The sequence below is a fragment of the Mercenaria mercenaria genome, chromosome 11, assembly GCF_021730395.1.
Source record: "Mercenaria mercenaria strain notata chromosome 11, MADL_Memer_1, whole genome shotgun sequence".
NCBI lineage: Eukaryota > Metazoa > Mollusca > Bivalvia > Venerida > Veneridae > Mercenaria > Mercenaria mercenaria.
In genome coordinates this window covers 33,447,789-33,468,302 of record NC_069371.1, presented here as the reverse complement: position 1 = coordinate 33,468,302, position 20,514 = coordinate 33,447,789, and the positions used below count along the sequence as shown (strand labels likewise).

General features: G+C 37.2%; 1 protein-coding gene across 1 annotated transcript; it reads left to right on the top strand.

The window, feature by feature from the left end:
• The first annotated feature begins 882 nt into the window (after window positions 1-882).
• LOC123530865 (cell migration-inducing and hyaluronan-binding protein-like) lies at window positions 883-19,992 on the top strand. Its single transcript, XM_053518022.1, has 23 exons — window positions 883-1,005; window positions 1,243-1,465; window positions 1,646-1,812; window positions 2,202-2,349; window positions 2,647-2,820; window positions 3,067-3,282; window positions 3,945-4,049; window positions 4,393-4,577; window positions 5,331-5,534; window positions 5,897-6,036; window positions 6,683-6,887; window positions 7,657-7,786; window positions 8,709-8,772; window positions 10,861-10,896; window positions 13,856-13,975; window positions 14,862-15,054; window positions 15,410-15,634; window positions 15,893-16,092; window positions 16,695-16,874; window positions 17,072-17,234; window positions 17,683-17,742; window positions 18,183-18,309; window positions 19,817-19,992. Exons 1-23 carry the CDS (start codon window positions 883-885, stop codon window positions 19,990-19,992), a joined length of 3,564 nt encoding a protein of 1,187 aa, XP_053373997.1.
• The last annotated feature ends 522 nt before the right edge of the window (window positions 19,993-20,514 follow it).

Below are 20,514 nucleotides of genomic sequence, written 5' to 3'. Positions count from 1 at the left end.
TCATACTTTTGCAGGGGGTATCATAATCCCCTCTGTGATTTTTACTTATTTCATCAAGTTCAAATACAGTTATATACAACTTAAAAGTCTATTGCATAAAACACGTAAATACAATGCCTTTAGCAAACATAATGTAATTTGGAGCACCGATATCTATATATCTATAATGTTAATCACAGAGGGGATTATAATACCCCCTGCAAATGTGCGAAGGGGATTTTGTAACACCCAGTCATTTTTCAGTGGAGGGGATTTTGATCAAGGGGATTTTGATTGTCTCCCGAAAAATACAAGAAAACAGAAAAAATGGCATGTCCCAAAGTGTTAAAAATAACTTGTGTCGGCGGGAAGTTAAACATTCGACATTGGGAATTCAAAATAAGAATGCTATTTTTCACACTCATGACAGATGATTATGTAAATAGGCTGTGCAGTCTTGAATGCTAATTTGAATAAGGTTTAGCTTCTCACAGAAGGACACATTTTTAGAGCAACACGTCATAATCTGTTAATACCACATTATATCCGGGATCAAAATCTAGATGATATACACAGTTTTTCACTTGTTGTTATTAATTTACTAAATTACCGTTATAAAATACCAAAAGCTGACTGAAGTAATTAAATATCTGTTCTGCCCCAAGCTCTTTAACAATTTCCTATCAAAACAACCATTGTCCGCAGATGTCATAAAAGTGTGTGTATTGGCTCAAATTGTCCGTAGATACTGAATTTCACGTGAGATATAAGATTTCTGCACAGTTTCTGAAAAATATATAAAAAAAACTCAGTGTTTTATACATTTTGATTGTTCAAATGTTTTATATATCTACTATCTAACGGTAAATTATACTTACCGGTATCATAGACGGACGCTGGAACATGTATAGTGTACACGTGTTTTTGTACGTTGCATGTATGTTAATATGTGTATACGCTGACTGTCCACACGAGCGCACGGGCTTGAAGAGACGGTCGGTTCCATCAACATGGAGCTCTGGAACAGTAAGTATTGAAATTAGTTTAAGTTTTTCTTATTAAATTTCAATCATACATGTCTTTCCTTACTTTACACATATGATAGGTTGTTTGGTATCAAATGAATTGTTAGAGGTCTCCAGTTCATAAACAAAACAAGTAAATACGGCAAAGTCTGTCCATATGAGATATATATGCGAGCTGTTAAGATGCGATTTGTGCAAGCACAAGTTAAGGGATTTTTCTTTTCTTTTCTTATTTCAGCCTTCCGAGGGTGACAGTATAGAAATCATAGAAAACATACTGATGGATATATCACCCCCGGCATTGAAGGATATAAAATTACTAAATGGTGGGAGCTTGACGTTCTTACCAGACGTTAAACTTACCCTTAAGGCTGCCAACATCTACATTAGTCAGGACGGTACTCTCGAGATCGGAAGTGAGGACTGCCCGTACATGGGGAAACTGACGATAACACTGACAGGTAAGAGTGAGTAGCCAATGGTAAACCTGTCACATAAAACACCTACCAGAAAATAGTCTCAACCGAAGCCGCCAGTTTCTTTCTTTTTCTTTTTTTTTGTCATTTCGGAATCATTTCACCAGATTTTGATCCAGGTTTTTGAGTAAAATTCTATATTTGCATAGCTTACTACTATTTTAGGAAATCGGGAATTACATCAAGGCGAAAAGCATCCTAAAGCAATACTTGTTGAGGCCGGGGGCACCCTGGAGATTCATGGAGAACCACGACTTCCATGGACTAAAATTACAAAAACTTTGTCCCCTCCAGACGGGTACGACAGCGGGAACTACTTTTACAATCATGAGGTATACGCATACATGTATGCAATTCTAAAACAAGTTTGAATGACAAAAAGGTCGTAATAAGGTGTTCATCTATTTTTACGAGATCACATTTCAATACGCATATGTATATATGGTAATAAGCGCCTGTCAAACTTGTCCGAAAAATTTAGTTGGATGCACTTTTAAACTTCAGACATAAGTTTTACAGGAGTTAGTGGAGGGTCTGTACTTTCATGCATGTATCTTATTTTTTCCTTTTCGAATTTAATCTATATTAACCATCGAGTAAACACGGTAACACATGTTTTTAATTGAACATAATTTTCTTTAGAAATTTTGTCATCAAAAAGTCGTCCTGCACGATGTTTCCACGTAACGTTACTCTAACATTTTGCCAATTATTGTTTTAGTTTGAGGAAAACCAAAACACCAATGAATTCTGGTCTGGTGTTGTCGCTTATACATTTATGTTTGACAACAACGGTGAACCAACTGTGAAAGAATTCGATGTATATCTGCTGCAATGGCATAACGACAAACTTGCTGGGCATATCAATAGTAAGTAATTAGACTGACATAATTTTTATACAAACACATCCAAAGAATTAATGTCTTCCTACATTATGATAGATACGTAATTGTTCCTTCTCTTGAGAAGAAATGCTATTAGAGAATTGAACAGACATAATTAACACATTAATACGACAGCGGAAAAGTGCGAAGAAATCCAAATACCACGGTCAACGTCCCTTCCTCAATTCCTGGTGCCTTAAGAAATATATAATGATTTACGAAAAAGTAATATAATGTATGCATCTTAAAAGCATGTATACATTTTTTTTTCAACTTTTGCAGGAGTTAAAGATGGCGAAGTTTTAATGATGGCGAGTCAGATACAGATTGAGAGTGGAACCAGCACTGCAGCTTATGATGCGTTTGAGAGACTGCTTTATGGAGAGGTTACCGGCAGCAGTATATTCAGGTCTGTCAAACAGGACGGAAGTACATGGGCATTTGTTTACCAGAAAGGTTGGTATAAATTGGATATAAATATTTATGATCTTAAAATTCATTATCAGCAAACATAAAATAGACATCAAATGCGTTCTAAAACTAAAGTCCATGCAAAAAGCTCACCAGATATGCCTTAAGACAAGTATTTAAGGAACTAAAGTTTGTTACATTGTCGAGGTGATAATTTTTCCTGTGCTAATTTAGAGTATTTCATATCAATTTTTATATAAATTTGCAAAAATTTATCTTTGGAGTTTTCAGGTAATCCAGACAGTTACTCCGAGGAAACAAATCCCTTTGGAACCACCTCAAGGGCAACGTTTTGTACTCTCGCTGGTGTTTGTTTCATGGCAGAGGCACGAAAAGGAGATCCAGCCTGGGGCATCTGGGACCAACAAGATAATTTCATTGTAGGAAACATTGATGCTATATATCCATTGGCCGAGACTACAGACGAAGTCACCACTTGGCGTGAGGGTAAGTTGAAAACAAATTCATTTAATCCTTTATAGATTTTATTGTTGTTACGTTTAAAATCTTGCTGACAGTTGAGGCCATATGGTCCCATTAATGCTAAAAGGTACCAAGTGCTGATAATGAAAAAGGTTATGGTACCTTTTTGCATTAACCCATCGATTTTTGTTATTGCAAATTTCTATCTTTAATGCTACAAAACATTATGTGAACTTAGGTGAAACCATCTGTGTGCCGCCGTTCCAGACAAACAGGTGATTGACCTTGTTTCGTATAAGAACCATCTGCGGTTAGCTGAAGTCAACCTCTAACTCAGAGGAGAAACAAATGCATGTTTTTCGTTCTGTCGACCTTTAGGTTTATACTTCGATAAGGACATTATGTATAGTATATTTCAAATTAGGAAGCGTGTGGGGTGGAGTGGGGTCGGGGTATAAGCTCATAAGTAGATTTTACACATTCATTGGTATAAGCAGTCACCTTTAGCTTTATTATTATCATTTATGACATTGCAATTATAAAATGCCCAGATATGTATATTCCACATTGTTTTGTCAAAGCATATAATTATAAAACGATACTGAAGATAATATTTTTCTGTTTGTATTCCAGATTTTTCTGTTGTTATTCCAGGTACGTTATTATACACAAATTTTACTTTTCAGGTGATCGTGTGATATTTGCCTCCACAGATTATGACTGGAATCAAGCAGAGGAACGAAAAGTTGTTTCCTGTGAAGACTGTGAAAGCAATCAGTTCCGGATAGATGGTATGTCTAAGAGATCTGGGGGTATCAACAGACCTTTTGAGATCGTGTGTGTATCTCAGGTAGCTAAATTGACTTTCGTTTATTTCGAGTAAAGTATTTCAAATACGCTTAAAAAGGAAAAAAAAAACACTTTTGACAGTGAATGCAAACGTGATAATATTTGATTTAATAATTTCACTTTTTTCTAAGACTCGTTGTTATATTCTGGATTACAGTAAGTGAAATGCTGACTATATAGGGGTATAAAATGTGGCTAAAAGTCACTTACCTAGATGCCCTGCATCAGTCGTACAAAATACTGGAGTTTTTTTTCCCACGCTAACATATATATTTTCTTTTTAAGGACCAGCTAAATATGTCCATTATGGCAAGGTTCTACATGGTGCCCTTGATATGCGCGCTGAAGTTCTCCTGTTGAACAGAGATGTCGTTATACAGGGTGAAATGGACGAGACCTGCCCGGCTTTCAATGGCAACTGTGAAGATGAGACCGTTCGTGGGCTAGATACATTTGGAGCACATGTTAAGGTATTACACAAACTACAACCTCAGATTTTTCCCTTCTACGTTTCGCAAAACTTGAAGGAATTTAATTACTCGATCAAGAAACTTGTCAGTTTGAAAAAAAACTAGTAGTATCTGCCTCTTAACTACTTTAAAGGTGGCAAAAACAGAGGATAATACAAATTGGGCATGCCCATACCTCAAAAGGACTTGTTGCCTCTGAACATGTTGACATTTTAGTTATCAGTCACAACGTCTCTGTTTATTAGACGCTTTCGTAAAATTGGAAACTTTAACGTACATGTGGGCTATTTTAATATTATAAATACCACTACCCATTGTAGATAAGCCTATATGTTTCGATAATGTTTTAACAACCCTTTTTCTTGTAGTCCGAAGATCTAGATAGATTTTTTACTGTCCTTCAAGTTAAGAAACCAGCTGATTATAGATTTGTGTTATTATAAATTTGTGTTTACCTTCTAACGAAATGAATCGGTCCGGTGATTCTATCCACGTGCTACTCGTACAGGATACAATGCTTGGAGGGGCATCTAGGGTATTTTTCCACCGTCAAAAGCTTGAAAGTCTTCATATGGAATTTAATTGTGCCGATATGACGTTAAATCAAACAAAAGCAAAACAGAGAAGTTAATAGGTTGGACTGCACTTATACCTATTTCATATCAAATTCAAATCATCTAGTTTCTGGTATAAAAGTATATTTTGTTGCGAAATTTTTTAGAAGTATTTGGCTTAAAAATAACTTGCTTTTAGGTTCTGAAAGATTACGCTAACGTGCACATCGAAAACGCAGAATTTTACAACGTTGGTCAACAGACAGACTTGGGGCGTTACCCAATACATTTTCACATGACGTTAGATAAGGTACCAGATGCCACTGTTTCATACATCAGAGGAAATTCTATCCATAATTCATTTGCAAGGTGCATCACAATTCACGGCAGCCATGGAATAGAAGTATGCATCTTTTCTGAATCTTACAAGTCATTTTTATTTTAATGTTATTACTTACTTGTTGTGATAGTCATAACTATGGCCGAGCAGATAATTTCAGCGAGAGACTTTTTGCTTGATGCTTAAATTTCAAATATTTTTTCTCAATTGATTTTATTATGCGAATTAAGTCATATTTGATCAAAATAAAGTGTATGTATGTATTTATCAAAAGGTTCAGTTCAGTTGCTCTAATTAATTAAAGTAAGACATATTTGCTTGCAGCAAAATCATGAACGTTTAGTTAAATATCAATGCAAATAAGTAAGTTGAGACAGAAAACTTGTTCAGTTGTTATCTTACTAAATAGTACTTTATATTTTCAGGTAATTGACAACACATGTTACAATCACATGGGTCATGGGTATTTTCTCGAGGATGGAGGGGAAGAGAACAATCTACTTGACGGCAATTTGGCTATGACAACACGAAAAGGCACGGGAACGTTAGAACCAGTCGACAAAACGTATGTACTTCTTTCTACGTTTCATAAAAAAAACAATTATGTAAAATGATACTTCATGTTTAGCTGTCTTCTTTTGACATAACAAAGTTCTACAGTATTGACATGGAGCCAAATCCGACATCCCAAACATTTTAGCTGAGTACGATGAGCGAAGATTTCGTTTATAAGGAGTTAAACTCATTAAATCCTGCTTAAAGCACCAGTGTAGATAACATTCTACCTATATAGATTCATTAAAGACGTGCGAGAATCCTTGAAGTCCCTCACAGAAGAAGATTAAAGTAAAACAAGAAAGAGTTAAGCTCCTTCTTTAAAGAAAATTGTCAACCTGAGGTAGGCAACTATAGACCTGCTAGTATTTTTGGACAGTTTCGAACAGATTCTATTAAATGATTGTACTGTGAAAACAGACACCATAAAACAAACTGAAACAGTTAAAAAATATTCTAAAAAATGAGCGATGTTGTGCAATTATTTAAAATGAACCAAAAGGTCTAATCACAGTAAATTGGATATTTGGTTACCACCAGCCTTTAATTATACCATGCTTAATATACAGATACCACTGGACATAAGTAGAGATAATGACAAAATTATTAAGTGACCTTTGACTTTGTATAAATTCGTAGTCTTACTATTGATTTAGCCGCCCAGCAGGATTTTGGCTCACCAATCCTAACAACCGATTCCGAAACAATGTTGCGGCCGGGGGAGAGGGTACTGGAGTTTGGGTATTGTATCCGGATGAACCTCTTCCCCCGTCAAGAAGCCATCACATCATGGAAAAGTTTGAAGCAAAGAGAACAATGATACAGCAGTTCGAGAATCATGTAGCACATTCAAACCTTCTGGTAATTCTATTTGTAATGTTTATAAATGAATAGTTCCTCCCTTGTATATCTGCTGGTCCACCCACCTGATCAACTCGAATATTGGCGTTATTTTGTTCTATACATTTTGTGTTAGAATGTTCTGTAGCAATGCACATAGGAGCCTTTAAACAGCCCTAATTTTAAACATTCTGAAACTTACATAGGAAAGCAGTCACAGTTTAAAAGTAAGGGATATCGGACAAGGGGACATTTTCCAACTGAGACAGTGTTTTACCTTGAGTAGGCTCGGACGAGTAGGAGATGTGAATTTTGCATCGTACTGTGCACAGGCCATAGTGACAAGAGCATAAATATGCATCTCTGCTAAGTTGGGACCTTTTCGTTCAGTCTTTGTGGCAACAGTGTACCTTTCAGTCCCCATCCCCGAAGTCCGCTTTCTCAAAGAACGGAGAAACATATTTTAAAGACAAGTATTGTGTTTAAACAATGTTTTCCGAAAAAAAAAATCTAGTATTACATGTATATAGGGTAATATTGACTTTTTTTCAAAAAATAGTTTAAACAGTAATACTTGTGGGGTTTTTTCCGGTGAAATATTGTTATCTTCAATTTTTGTGGAGGCGGAGTTGAAACTGGTTGGCGATGCAGGGGAGAGAATGTAGCTTGGGGAGAAGGGTGAGGGTTTGGTGGGGGCAGGGTGATACAATCCTGGCACCAACACTGGAAGAGCACCTGTGGTTAAAGTATCACTGTTTAGCCAGAATAAAGCATTTTGATAACATTTCAGTTCGGGATAATGATTGGAGACCGTGAGACTGAAGAAAGAGACGTACATTGTTGTAATGAATGGCAACCGAGGGCAGACCCAAAAGATGAGAATTCAACACCGTTAGATATCATACTCTTCAAAATGACAGGTAAATTATCACAAAGCAGCAGTGCACGAACAAACATTTTAACGATAAATATAGCAAAATTGTATTGCTTCTTTAATGCTATCTGAACTGTGCGTGAACTCACATGACTATGAGGTCACGTGGAGGCAGATTATTCGAGAGGTCACAACGCTTTATTACGCTTGCTTTTCATGTCGTCACAGGAGGTACGTGCAATTCCCAGGAAGTTACTTTGTTTGTCGTGTCAGTGGTCTATATCTTTTGAAAGTGTGCAACACTGGATCAATTATTACAATGTGAAAGAAATAGAAAACAAATATGTGCATATAAGAAATCGATCTCAGTTTGGTAGTTAACATTTGGCTGCGACGTACATGGCTGTGTACAAAGCACTCGTCAGAACATCCGGCCTCCTCTTACTTTAAACACGCCCACGTTTTCCATACTCATAACTGATTTATTTCTTAATTCAATTCGCATATGTATCTTCACCTTAAAACATAAAATTGTGAAATCGAGATTCATTCGTGTTTCATTGTGTCAGAAGACAATAGTTGTTTCCTTGTCACCCCCATGTTTCCATACTGCGGAATTACTAGTGAGGTTTTCAATTGAAAACATACTTATACATTATGTAGCTTAGTACTCCAGCTGTTATATCATGTTTAGCGTTAAGATTTGTTTTATCTCGTAAATATTCTCTGTAAATAGTACATTAATGTATACACATTGTACGATATTTTAACCATTTCACATGTCTGTCAACAAATAATAATCGCAAGTAAAACCTCGTGCGTGCAAAAAGTATCGTACGTTATCCGCAAGTAAACTGCCAGTGTATCCAATTTGCTTTTAAATAAAGTTGAGGGTACATGTATAATACCGGATCTGGATGTTTAATTGATGCATCTTGTTTAACATTGTCATTTGTTTCCATTAACAGGTTACAAGAACAGGTTCACTAACATCTGGATAGAAGGTGGTCTACTTAATGTGTCCCATATTTCGTAAGTACATAACAGTTGAAGAACTATATGTGTTCTAAATATCTGTAAGCGAATGACACGCACGCAAAGTACAAAACGTTTTACTTAGGTCTAAATTTGTCCTTTGATGTGTCGAAGTTTTCATTACACAACTATTTGATTAGCATGTGATTTCTTCAGCTGCAAACTAATTTGCACTTTGTGCGTTTGAACTTTCCTTGTTGAGTTTAAACGAATTACTGGGACAATAGAAATTCTGAGTAGGCCTACTACGATAACATTTTTTTGGATAACTTTAATATAGACAGTGATGAAAAAGCTGTTTAAAATTACACTTACGGTCACCATTGACGGATCCATATTCCCCGGCCGTATGTCACGTGGCACCCGGATACCCGGAACATCTGCACGTTCTGATACAGATGTCATATACAACGTCATTGTGACGCGTGAAAGGGCGTCGCATTATTTTCAGATCGATTTTCAAATATCTATGGCATTTTGGATAAAAAAGCAATACAAACAATATAATCCTACTTATAAACTTGTGGAAAATATTTTTAAAAAATGAAAATAGATCTACAAAAAGGTAAAACTGAAGAGAAAGTATACAAAAAGGTTCAGTAAATAGCTGTTGTGTGTTTTCTTGCCATAATATCACTCCTTGTTTCATAATGGTCCCCGGGCGATTATGACACTAGCTACGCCATTATTTGCCAAGTTTCCAAGTTTTTCAAAGTTCCCGGAAGTTCACAAAATTTAACGGACAAGACCTTAAATTGATCCTACATTTTCTCTTTGTTTTCTGCTGCAAATTTTATATCCTCTAGCTTCGTTTGACCCATGTTTAGATAAAAACAATTGCGATGCTTGTCCATGAAATTCCGCAAACGTCCGGCAAAATTGGGAACGATCGTACACCGTTCTTGTAGAGAAATTCATTATGATGCGTGTTATTGTGTGACACCATATTAATGGTATCTACTAATACGTTCTAGGCGCAGTTATTCAAGGCAGATATTACTAGTACTTCCGCTCGTTTTTTCACTTAAAATGTCTTACTTAACTTGTCCTGAGACTCCAATATAATTTTTTTTTGCATTTTGTGCTTTTAGAAAATCTTTTAATGGTTTCCCTTAAAAGGTAGAGATTGACGGCTTTTTGTCTGATGAAATCTATTTTGTACTTACTGAAAATATTAAATGGCATCTATCCTTGGTAGTTTGATGGTCAATATCATCCTTAAGAGAGTCCTTTGGAAGCATAGACGTAACCAAGCAAAATAATAGCGGACTCGGTTTGATTGAGTCGGTTCACGGGAGGTGAAATGTGCAACACCCTTCACACCCCCTAGCACCGGCTTAAGCGGAATTTGTAGTTAAACTGTATGTACTCTATAGTCCCACAGGACCAGAAAATATAGCAACACTGTTTTCTTTTCACAAGTTTTTCAGTGTGTTTTAGATCCTCTTTCACATGTCTTTCCCGCGTATCAGGGGTCTGACGCGAGTCCAAGGTTCGTAGAGGGACTTTGTCGAACATTCGATGCCATACAATTTTTGGTTACAGAGGCCTCCGTGGCCCAGATGTTAAGTTCGCTGATATTGAATCACTAGCCCCTCACCGATGAGGGTACGAGCCTCATTCGGGGCGATGAATTCTTCATGTGAGGAAGCCATCCATCTGGCTTACGGAAGGTCGGTGGTTCTATACCCAGGTGCCCGCCCGTAATGAAATAATACACTGAGGGGCACCTCCACCATCAAAAGCTGGAAAGTCGCCATTCGACCTATAATTGTGTCGGTGCGACGTTAAACCCAGCAAAGCCTTAACTGGTCGCAATAAGTAATGTTAAAACCCAGTAACTGATATCACAGGGTCGGCCATGGAAACTGATTTCTTTTGCTCGGATTCCGTCTATAAAATATGTGACGAACGCCTATATTTAATAGTAGTAAAATACAGCCAGTCTATCTTTTCGACTCGTTGGAAGCTACAATTCTGTAGTAATGTGTTATCATACTTGTTTTATGTTTATCGTCATCAAATAAAGGTGAAAAGTATTTTTCCAACATTGTCCCTAAACTGCTTATTTGATGTATTTTTCAGAGTTGCAGACAGCTTAAATGGTATCTTTGTAACAAAGTAAGTTCCAGTGCGTTTGTTTTTCCCTGTAAAAATAATAAAAACGAAATGTTAAATCTAGAATGTCAATATATCATGCGTTGATGTTACAATATTAGGGACACTGAATGACAAGGGACCAAAGCCATTTATTAAAGTGAACATACATTTTGCGTTGTCAAAGAAATGTCAAGAAAATTACATATATTAAAAGTGTATGGCTCAATTTTTCGTAAGCAAGACCGGCTTAATTTCATATTTACATGTAACGGATTTAAATTAGTGAATTGTGTTTTTCTAAATTTGAAATAAGCAAATCTAAAAATAGAGGGAATAATGTATTAATAAACGTTATTAGTTTTAATATGCTTTTGTTTGTTTTTGCTCATTTTCGATGTTTGGATTAGTTTTTGAGCAGCATAATACTGTTCATTATTCTCTTTTAGCATTTACAGCTTATTTTTAGGAGCGCTGTCCTTAATTTTTACCAAGGTGTACAACTGCACATGCTAATAAAAATTTAGAAGAGCTCGTATACATTTTGAGCATCGTGCAATACAAGTTTGATACTAATTCAATGGGAACTATGCTATTGCATGGGAAAGCAAGAACAAAAGCACAGATGCACACCCTCTTATGCTGAATAATATTCCCACAAAGTTTTATTACAGTTGGTCAAACTGCTTTTGGAGATATGTGCAACAAAAATTTGTTGGACGAAGGGAAAAGACGGACGGACGAACGGACGGACGGACGGACGGACAAATGCAGATCCGAGTATACCCCTGGTCAAGTTCGGAGCGTAATAAGTCTGGCCTGTTCACCGCTTAAGGCGCATTTTTTCCTATCCCATAGTTAAATTATTAATCCCCCGCCACAAATGGTGGGGGTTGTAGGAATGGTCTCCGTCCGTCCTTCCATCCTTCCGTCCGTCCGTCCGTCTTTCTGTCTGTCCGTAACACTTTCGTGTCCGCTCCATATCTCCTAAACCCCTTGAAGGATTTTCATGAAACTTGGGTCAAATGATCACCTTATCAAGACGATGTGCAGAACCCATGAGTCAGCCTTGTCGGCTCAAGGTCAAGGTCACAACTCAAGGTCAAAGGTTGGAGCCTTCCATTTTGTGTCCACTCTGTATCTCCTAAACCCCTTGAAGGAATTTTATAAAACTTGGGTCAAATGATCACCTCATCAAGACGATGTGCAGAACCCATAAGTCAGTCATGTCGGTCCAAGGTCAAGGTCACGACTCAAGGTCAAAGGTTTGGGCCTTCCATTTTGTGTCCGCTCTGTTTCTCCTAAACCCCTTGAAGGATAATCATAAAACTTGGGTCAAATGATCACCTCATCAAGACGATGTGCAGAACTCATGAGTCAGCCATGCCGGCTCAAGGTCTAGGCCACAACTTAGGATCAAAGGTTTGAGCCTTCCATTTTGTGTCCGCTCTATATCTCCTAAACCCCTTGAAGGAATTTTATACAACTTGGGTCAAATGATCACCTCATCAAGTTGATGTGCAGAACCAATGAGTCAGCCATGCCAGCTCAAGGTCGAGGTCACAACTTAGGGTAAAAGGTTTGAGCCTTCCATTTTGTGTCTGCTCTATATCTCCTAAACCCCTTGAAGGATGATCATGAAACTAGGGTCAAATGATCACCTCATCAAGACGATGTGCAGAACCCATGAGTCAGCCATGTCGGTTCAAGGTCAAGGTCACAACTCAAGGTCAAAGGTTTGAGCCTTCCATTTTGTGTCCGCTGTGTATCTCCTAAACCCCTTGAAGGATAATCATGAAACTTGGGTCAAATGATCACCTCATCAAGACGATGTGCAGAACCCATGAGTCAGCCATATCGGCTCAAGGTCACGGTCACAATTCAAGATCAAAGGTTTTAGCCTTCCATTTTGTGTCCGCTCTATATCTCCTAAACCCCTTGAAGGAATTTTATAAAACTTGGGTCAAATGATTACCTCATTAAGACGATGCGCAGAACTCATGAGTCAGCCATGCCAGCTCAAGGTCACGGTCACAACTTAGGGTGAAAGGGTGGAGCCTTCCATTTCGTGTCAGCTCTATATCTCCTAAACCCCTTGAAGGATGATCATAAAACTTTGGTCAAATGATCACCTCATCAAGACGATGTGCAGAACCCATGAGTCAGCCATGTCGGTTCAAGGTCAAGGTCACAAAAGGTCAAAGGTTTGAGCCTTCCATTTTGTGTCTGCTCTGTTTCTCCTAAACCCCTTGAAGGAATTTTATAAAACTTGGGTCAAATGATCACCTCATCAAGACGATGTGCAGAACCCATGAGACACCCATGCCGGTTCAAGGTCAAGGTCACAACTCAAGGTCAAAGGTTTGAACCTTCCATTTTGTGTCCGCTCTATATCTCCTAAACCCCTTGAAGGAATTTTATAAAACTTGGGTCAAATGATCACCTCATCAAAAAGATGTGCAGAACTTATGAGTCAGCCATGCCGGCTCAAGGTCAAGGTCACAACTTAGGGTGAAAGGTTAGAACCGTCCATTTTGTGTCCACTCTGTATCTCGTAAACCCCTTGAAGGATTTACATTAAACTTGGGTCAAATGATCACCTCATCAAGAACTCATGAGTCAGCCATGTCAACTCAAGGTCTAGGTCACAACTCAAGGTCAAAGGTTTGGGCTCTGTATCTCCTAAACCCCTTGAAGGATTTTCATGAAACTTGGGTCAAATGATCACCTCATCAAGACATTGTGCAGAATTCATGAGTCAGCCATGTCAGTTCAAGGTCAAGGTCAAAGCTAAAGGTCTAAGGTTTACCCTTTCACTATCCATAGCAGTGGCGGGGGATTTAGCAGTCTTTCAGACTGCCTTGTTCAAGTTGAGATGATCCATCATCGTTTCATCTTAATTAGTTAATGTCGAATAAAATGTATTGAAAACCATTTATGCCTGCACTGACATATTAAAAAGATTATTTTGTACTTATTTTAGTGAAGGTCAGCAAGATATATTTGCCGGGCGGTTGAGTCACGCCGTCATTATAGGAGAAAGTGAGAACAAGGGTGTTCCGACGGAAGGATTCACACGAAGTTTACCATTTCCCTGGACTGAGTAAGTACCTTCTGACAGGAAAATACACTTGTATGCCTACTTAACCTTTAGCCTGCTGGCAGCAACTGATTCTGCCCTTGCGACCAGTGCAGACCAAGATCAGCCTGCACATCCGTGCAGGCTAATCATGGTCTGCACAGTTCGCTTTTCAGACAGTAAATTTTCAGTAAACTCACCTTCGAATAATAAATGGTATTGCCCAAACTGAATGATGGACAAGTTCATTTTAGAAATTTAGCATGGTAAGTGTTAAATACTAATCAGCTGTAAAAACAATGCATGTAGTAACCTTAATGCACGTTTATTTCTATTTTCTTAATATACAAGGTCGGTACGGATTGCACTTTTAGTTGCTATTCTGTCTCATACATGTAAGCGCCCATATTTATGGCTACGCATCTTTATGGGTTGGCGATTGCCACCAAAATAAGTGAATATACAATTTATCCCATCCATTAACAAGCCAGTCAGTGCAGTGTGTCAACGCTGTCTAATAAAAATTTTAACCATAAAGATAATAATGATAATAAACATAACGATGATGATGATGATAATGATGATGATAATGATGATGATGTTGAACGTGATCGTCGTGTTGGCGTAACAAATCACTATTAATGTCACTACCTCCTTTTATTAAAATCTGCAAAATCTCAAAGATTTGCATATTCACATACAAGTAACTGAATTATATACCCTTACATGTTTCCAAAGTTACATAATTTTTTAAGTTTGTTCTACATGTAACTTAATTACTGTATACAAAATGGAGTGTTTTCTTTCTAACAAATTTGAGATGTCATAACTACAGACGATTAAATTACTCGCTTATCTAGTATTCTAAATAGTTAATCTAAAATTCAAAGGTGTGTTTTTAAAATCGAAGGGAATGGAGGATACATCCCCAATCTGCATTAACAATGTGGAAGGGACCTACTCAGTATAGTGACATATGGTTTGATGGTTTCACGACAAACAGTGTGTATGACATTGCTGCCATTGCGAAGAAACGAGAGTCACCCTATCCATTTTCTGTAACTACACCATTCAGGAATGCATTGTTTGCGTTTGATGATGAGGTAAGGAATTAGACATAGAAAGATCCGCTTTTTGTCGTCAAAAAATTCAACACAATTTCCTATTTGTTGTATTGTTTTCTTTATGCTTCCGATAAACATTTTGTCATCGGCATCAATAGTTTAATTATTGTCCGTGCTTAATGCATTTTAATTGGCTCTCATGACTAGGTTCTTTTAGTTTTTGTTTTCGTGGTTCTTGCTTCATACAATACATGTGTATGTTGAAAAATACGTACTCAACGAAAACAGATTATGATGAAATGCACCAAACTGGTACTGACATTCTACATCTACAGGTCTTGCTCCATTTTATTCTCGTTTCATTGCATGTTGGTTTGGTAATTTTACACATTAGGAGGGCGGTGGTAGGATAGCTATGTCAGGAGTAAGAGGTGTTGACGCCGGTTGGGATTTCAAAGAGGACGGCGAGCTTGTTTCCGGTTTTACTTACTATGTGGAAACGCCGGAAGGAGAAGATAAATTTTATTTTGTCAAACCCGACCATCTGTCAGCTGCGGCTGCTGACTGTGCCGTCCGTCCAAGCTGGAGGCTAGCACTCTATACAACAAAGTACGGAAATGTAAGTTTTACTTGAATACAAGTATATTCATAGAAATATTCTAGAAAAAAAACACATGTAAATTGTTTTTTATTAGATTTTGTTTTTGAATTCTTATAATTATTTACCATAATTTATACATTGGTTCTGTTGAAAAATATGCTTCATGTCTTATAAAACCGTTGTCGACGTTAGAAACTTAGAGGTTCCGGTGTTTCGCACGGTGCTATACGATAACTGTTTGCATTTAAACATGTTTTGTTTTTATTTTCATTTAAGCTGAGAGTACTGGGAGGCTTCGAAGCTTTGAGTACTCGTGGAATTTTCGTGCGCGATGATCTACCCAGCGCTCAGTTTGAATTTGAACTGAAAAAAGACACCGGCCCTCAGGTGGTACTTGATGGGAGTCGAACCTACACGTTTCATAGTCTTGGACAGATGCCTGACTGGATCAGATTCAGCGCAGACGGAATAGAGACGTAATTGTTTTATTTTGGAGAAACAGTATTTTGCTCTAAATTCCTATATCAAGTCATATGTACTTTGTACATGCGGGTTACATTTTTGAAATGTGGCTGTCTCATTTATATGATACAAATTAAGCTGCAATAAGCACGTTGATTTATAGATGTATTTTGATGCGTATAAATTACGGAATGACAACTGTTTTCTCGTCAGTTACTGTGTTGATGCGTGTGGCTCAGCTTGTGGTGTATGCTTCTGGTTACACTTGATGTGCTTATTCCTTCCAGGAATTCTATCTTTCTTTTGACAAATGAGCGGAGACCGGCGATTCTTTGCTAGACAGAGTCGGAAATGAAATGGATAAAGTAGAATCCTTGCGGATATTGGTGTATATGTTTTATTTCAAGACATACAAAAATCAAAACATAATCTACCTTAGATAACTCATACCTTTTTGAGAACAGACATGACCCCTCCTTTAGTTCTTACGTATGTGATTTATGTTAATTGTTTATTCTTCAGGGTTGAAACCGCTGGAGTTGTCCGGTGCCTTCTTGCATAAACTGCTTTTCATCAGGACCATCTAATAGATACATTTGGTATTGTATTTTTACAGTGGTGATTCACTGAGAATCGGGATATGTACACCTCTAGGAGCAGCATTTGAACTACAGACTTTCTATCCCAACTTTTTCTGGACTGTAAGCCAGTTTACAAGAGTTAACTCCCTTGCAGAACTTGACAAGCCTGATCCAATCCTCGACGGAAAGAAATTCTATCTGGATGAAACTACAGGGTAAAAAGAGTAGCTTAAGTTTAAAGTTTCTTTTTTTCAATTTAAAATCTCATCTTTAATTTCTATTTGAACTAAAGTGCTTTGTTAACAGTCATAAAGTTATAAGCCTTATTTGTACCAAACATTTACTTTCCTTTGTTGAGTTTTGTATTTGAATTTGAGTGAGTAAGCTTTGAAGAACGAGATACAATTCACAGGATGCTGTATTATAAATTTGTCGGTGCTACGACACGTGACCCTAAAGAGGCGGCGACATGTGGTGGGGGAAAGTGTCCGGAACTTATCCTTAAGGTGCAAGGGTCCGGACAGAATGCAGACTGCCGAGAAAGGTTATACGGAACTAAAATGAACATGGAAAAGGTCTGTATTTTTTATTATAGTTTCATTAAATGTTCAACATCCCCAAACATTTCGGCTTAAAGATATATTTTATACTTGAGATTCATTTAAGTAAAATCACCTCGGTAAAAGTATTGACCATTCATATACCAGCTGGATAGCCTCCTAACAAAAATGAATTCTGAATTCTAATCGAACCGACAGCAGCAATGGGCAAGTGATTCGAAGTAAGCGATCTATATAGACTTGCCAAGGAATTTTCAAATAGAACTGGTGCCAAGTCGATGCAACATATTTTGATCTCACCTCTTGACAAGCAGTTTTATTATTTTTGTGTGTATCTCCCTGCTTCAGGACTTTTTAAGGATAACATTAACGTCTTTACTACACATGGTCTACCAAGTTTAGCAAAAGTGCAGCCTTTCTTTGTATAGATGAATGATAAGTTTCATTTTTTACATAATTGCAGCCCGCTCTTCAAACATATACAGATGTTATCCCAGCCACAGGTGGTCCTACCCCGCCGACAGTAAGTATAACGTGGGCGGGGCGAGTTAGGAGAACAGAAGTACGCTGTCAGGCTAGCGAAAAATGAATGATATAACATGAACTTTTACAAATAAATCATGATTATTAAATCAATGTTCAAATCAGCATTAATTTTTTTTTGCGATTTTTTTTCACAAAAGGGAACATCTTTTCCCAATGACCTATACGCTAATCAGGAAGGTCTAATACGCGTATCAGTTGTTCCAGACGCTAATCTATTATTAATGTAATTTCTTTAAGTTTCACTTACAATTTGCATGCATGTATTTCAAAAGTTCGTGAGTGTGCTTATCACATAAAATACCAATAATCTACATTCATATGTAAATCTATTAAAATCATTTTCATCATTTTAAAAGAGATACTTTTAACTTTTATAAGGGTTTAATAAAAGCAAGATGATTTATTCATCGTTTATAGGGTTACGGAGCCGGTCCAACAAAACCGTTTCTAAACCGAGGACCAGTCGTTGGAACAAATCTAGAAAAGGTTGATGGTGGATATGGGCAGTGGTCTGGCTGGTCAAAATGCTCGGTAACTTGCGGCGGTAAGTTGGGCATGTTTAGACTACAAAACATTAAATTAATACATTTTATTGTTATTAGCGACTTGAATGTTAAGCATTATTATTATAGAAGTCTCAAGCGTCCATATGTTCCCTCTCGCAAACAAACAATGGATTCTTATAAGAAGTCAGAATATAAGGTTTAGTCATAAAATATAAGGTTGACTTGTGTTCAGCTTCCATGTCGGTGCTGCAGATTATAGATATTAGAATCTTTGATTACATACATCAATTACATCAAGTAGTTTTCTCTGGTTTTTATTTCATACCTATATTTGATAATATAATACACCAATCGTGTTTAAAACTCAAAAATACCTGATTTCATTTCGTTATGTCAGATGTAAGTATATAATGTAGTGAACGTAATCGAGAAGATTTACAATGTATTCATGACTTGAATTGGTTCATTAATTCTAAATCCGCTGGTAGAATAACTAGATTTGTTTATCTAACTCACAGACGGTGTAAAGACAAAATACCGACAATGTGACAGTCCAGCCCCGGCAAACGGTGGTGCAAAATGCGTTGGCCAGAGTGAAAAGTCACGTCCTTGTTACGCGGGCAAATGTGGTAAAAATGAGTGTTATTATTACTGCGAGCGCAGGTGCTCTAGATTGAGAACGCAGATGTTTTGGTCTTTTGCGGCCTTCATACTAGTAAACCGATGGAGTTAACGGCCTTGATAAATATGATCCATAATTTCCATAATCTAAATGTATAAAAATACTCAAAAATTAGCGCACAGCTCCGTCATTACATAAAGACTGAACTAGGGCAAAACATTTGGGTTCCCGGTTCCGAGCTCCTTTGACTTTGAGGACACATGATATAAGATTTAAGATGTAAAAAAAACTCTAAGAAACTTCAAGAAAATAGCCCACTAAGCTACTGCTTACGTTATATCTTGTAATTCATCTATCTGAGGGTAAATACAGATTCTTGTAACTAGTGTCGTGTATCATTTTTACCTCAGAGAATCATGATTTGTCGAAATAACTGCGAGCATTTGTAAATGAGTTTGTTGTCTTTACGTACTATTTTTGAGTTTACACATTTTATCTTTGTGGCCTGTTATTCTTTGCACATTTTACATTCAGTTTTACACATTTTACATACTCTGCTCTGTGCTCTTTGTTACTAGTACTTTTCTGTTTAAATTGTTTTGCAACTTTACTAGTTTATCTTTACATATTTATGAAAAACACATATGAGCCGTGCCATGAGAAAACCAACATAGTGGGTTTGCGACCAGCATGGATCCAGACCAGCCTGCGCATCCGCGCAGTCTGGTCAGGCTCCATGCTGTTCGCTTTTAAAGCCTATTGGAATTGGAGAAACTGTTAGCGAACAGCATGGAGCCTGACCAGACTGCGCGGATGCGCAGGCTGGTCTGGATCCATGCTGGTCGCAAACCCACTATGTTGGTTTTCTTATGGCATGGCTCATATATTAGATATTAAGTAATTTGTTCCAATTCTGTTTCTAGCGATAGACGGTGGGTTCACAGACTGGACGAAATGGAGTTCTTGTAAAGTATTTAATAAGGCTTTTTGTTCCGGATTTTCCAAGAGGACTCGCAAATGTTCAAACCCAAAACCTACTTATGGCGGGAAATCGTGCACAGGTGCAACACAAGAAATAGAACCATGTGATGTCTGCTAGAATTTTGCGATATGATACTTTTTTTCTAATTTACAAAGAAAAGTTTTGTTTATGATTATCGTTATGTTTAAATCTTAAAACTGTCTTCCTTATAGAAATAAAAGCATTTCTTAAAAATATGCGTCAGTCAGTTTTACTTTTAGTCCATATAAAACGTCCGATTGTCCATATCATACACTAAACAATTGACAAAAAATGCCTTTAAAAAGACAAACGGCGTAGAGGTTTGGCGCATGGAATAATCAAAATTAAACAGAATGTACAGACAGAAAAAAAATCGGATATGCATGTATGAACACATTATTCATTTGCAAATATTTCAACTAAGCCACAAATGTAAATGATCAGGAGGTATCCTTTCTGTGATAGAAGGTCGGAATGATTTGACTTCCTGTGCTGATGATTTTAAAATAATGACCCATAATTAACCCACTAGCATAATATCTCCAGTAACTGTTGAAATCTTTTTTATTTGGGTAAAGTAATAGGTAAATACTTACATTTATGATGGAATTCAATTTG

What these genes read in the sequence shown, in the direction of transcription:
- LOC123530865 (XM_053518022.1), top strand. Translation starts at nt 883, where the DNA reads ATGTATAGTGTACACGTGTTTTTGTACGTTGCATGTATGTTAATATGT. An exon ending in GTGGTCCTACCCCGCCGACA is followed by an intron (nt 17,743 to 18,182) that starts GTAAGTATAACG and finishes CATCGTTTATAG; the next exon opens with GGTTACGGAGCCGGTCCAAC. An exon ending in ATGCTCGGTAACTTGCGGCG is followed by an intron (nt 18,310 to 19,816) that starts GTAAGTTGGGCA and finishes TTCTGTTTCTAG; the next exon opens with CGATAGACGGTGGGTTCACA.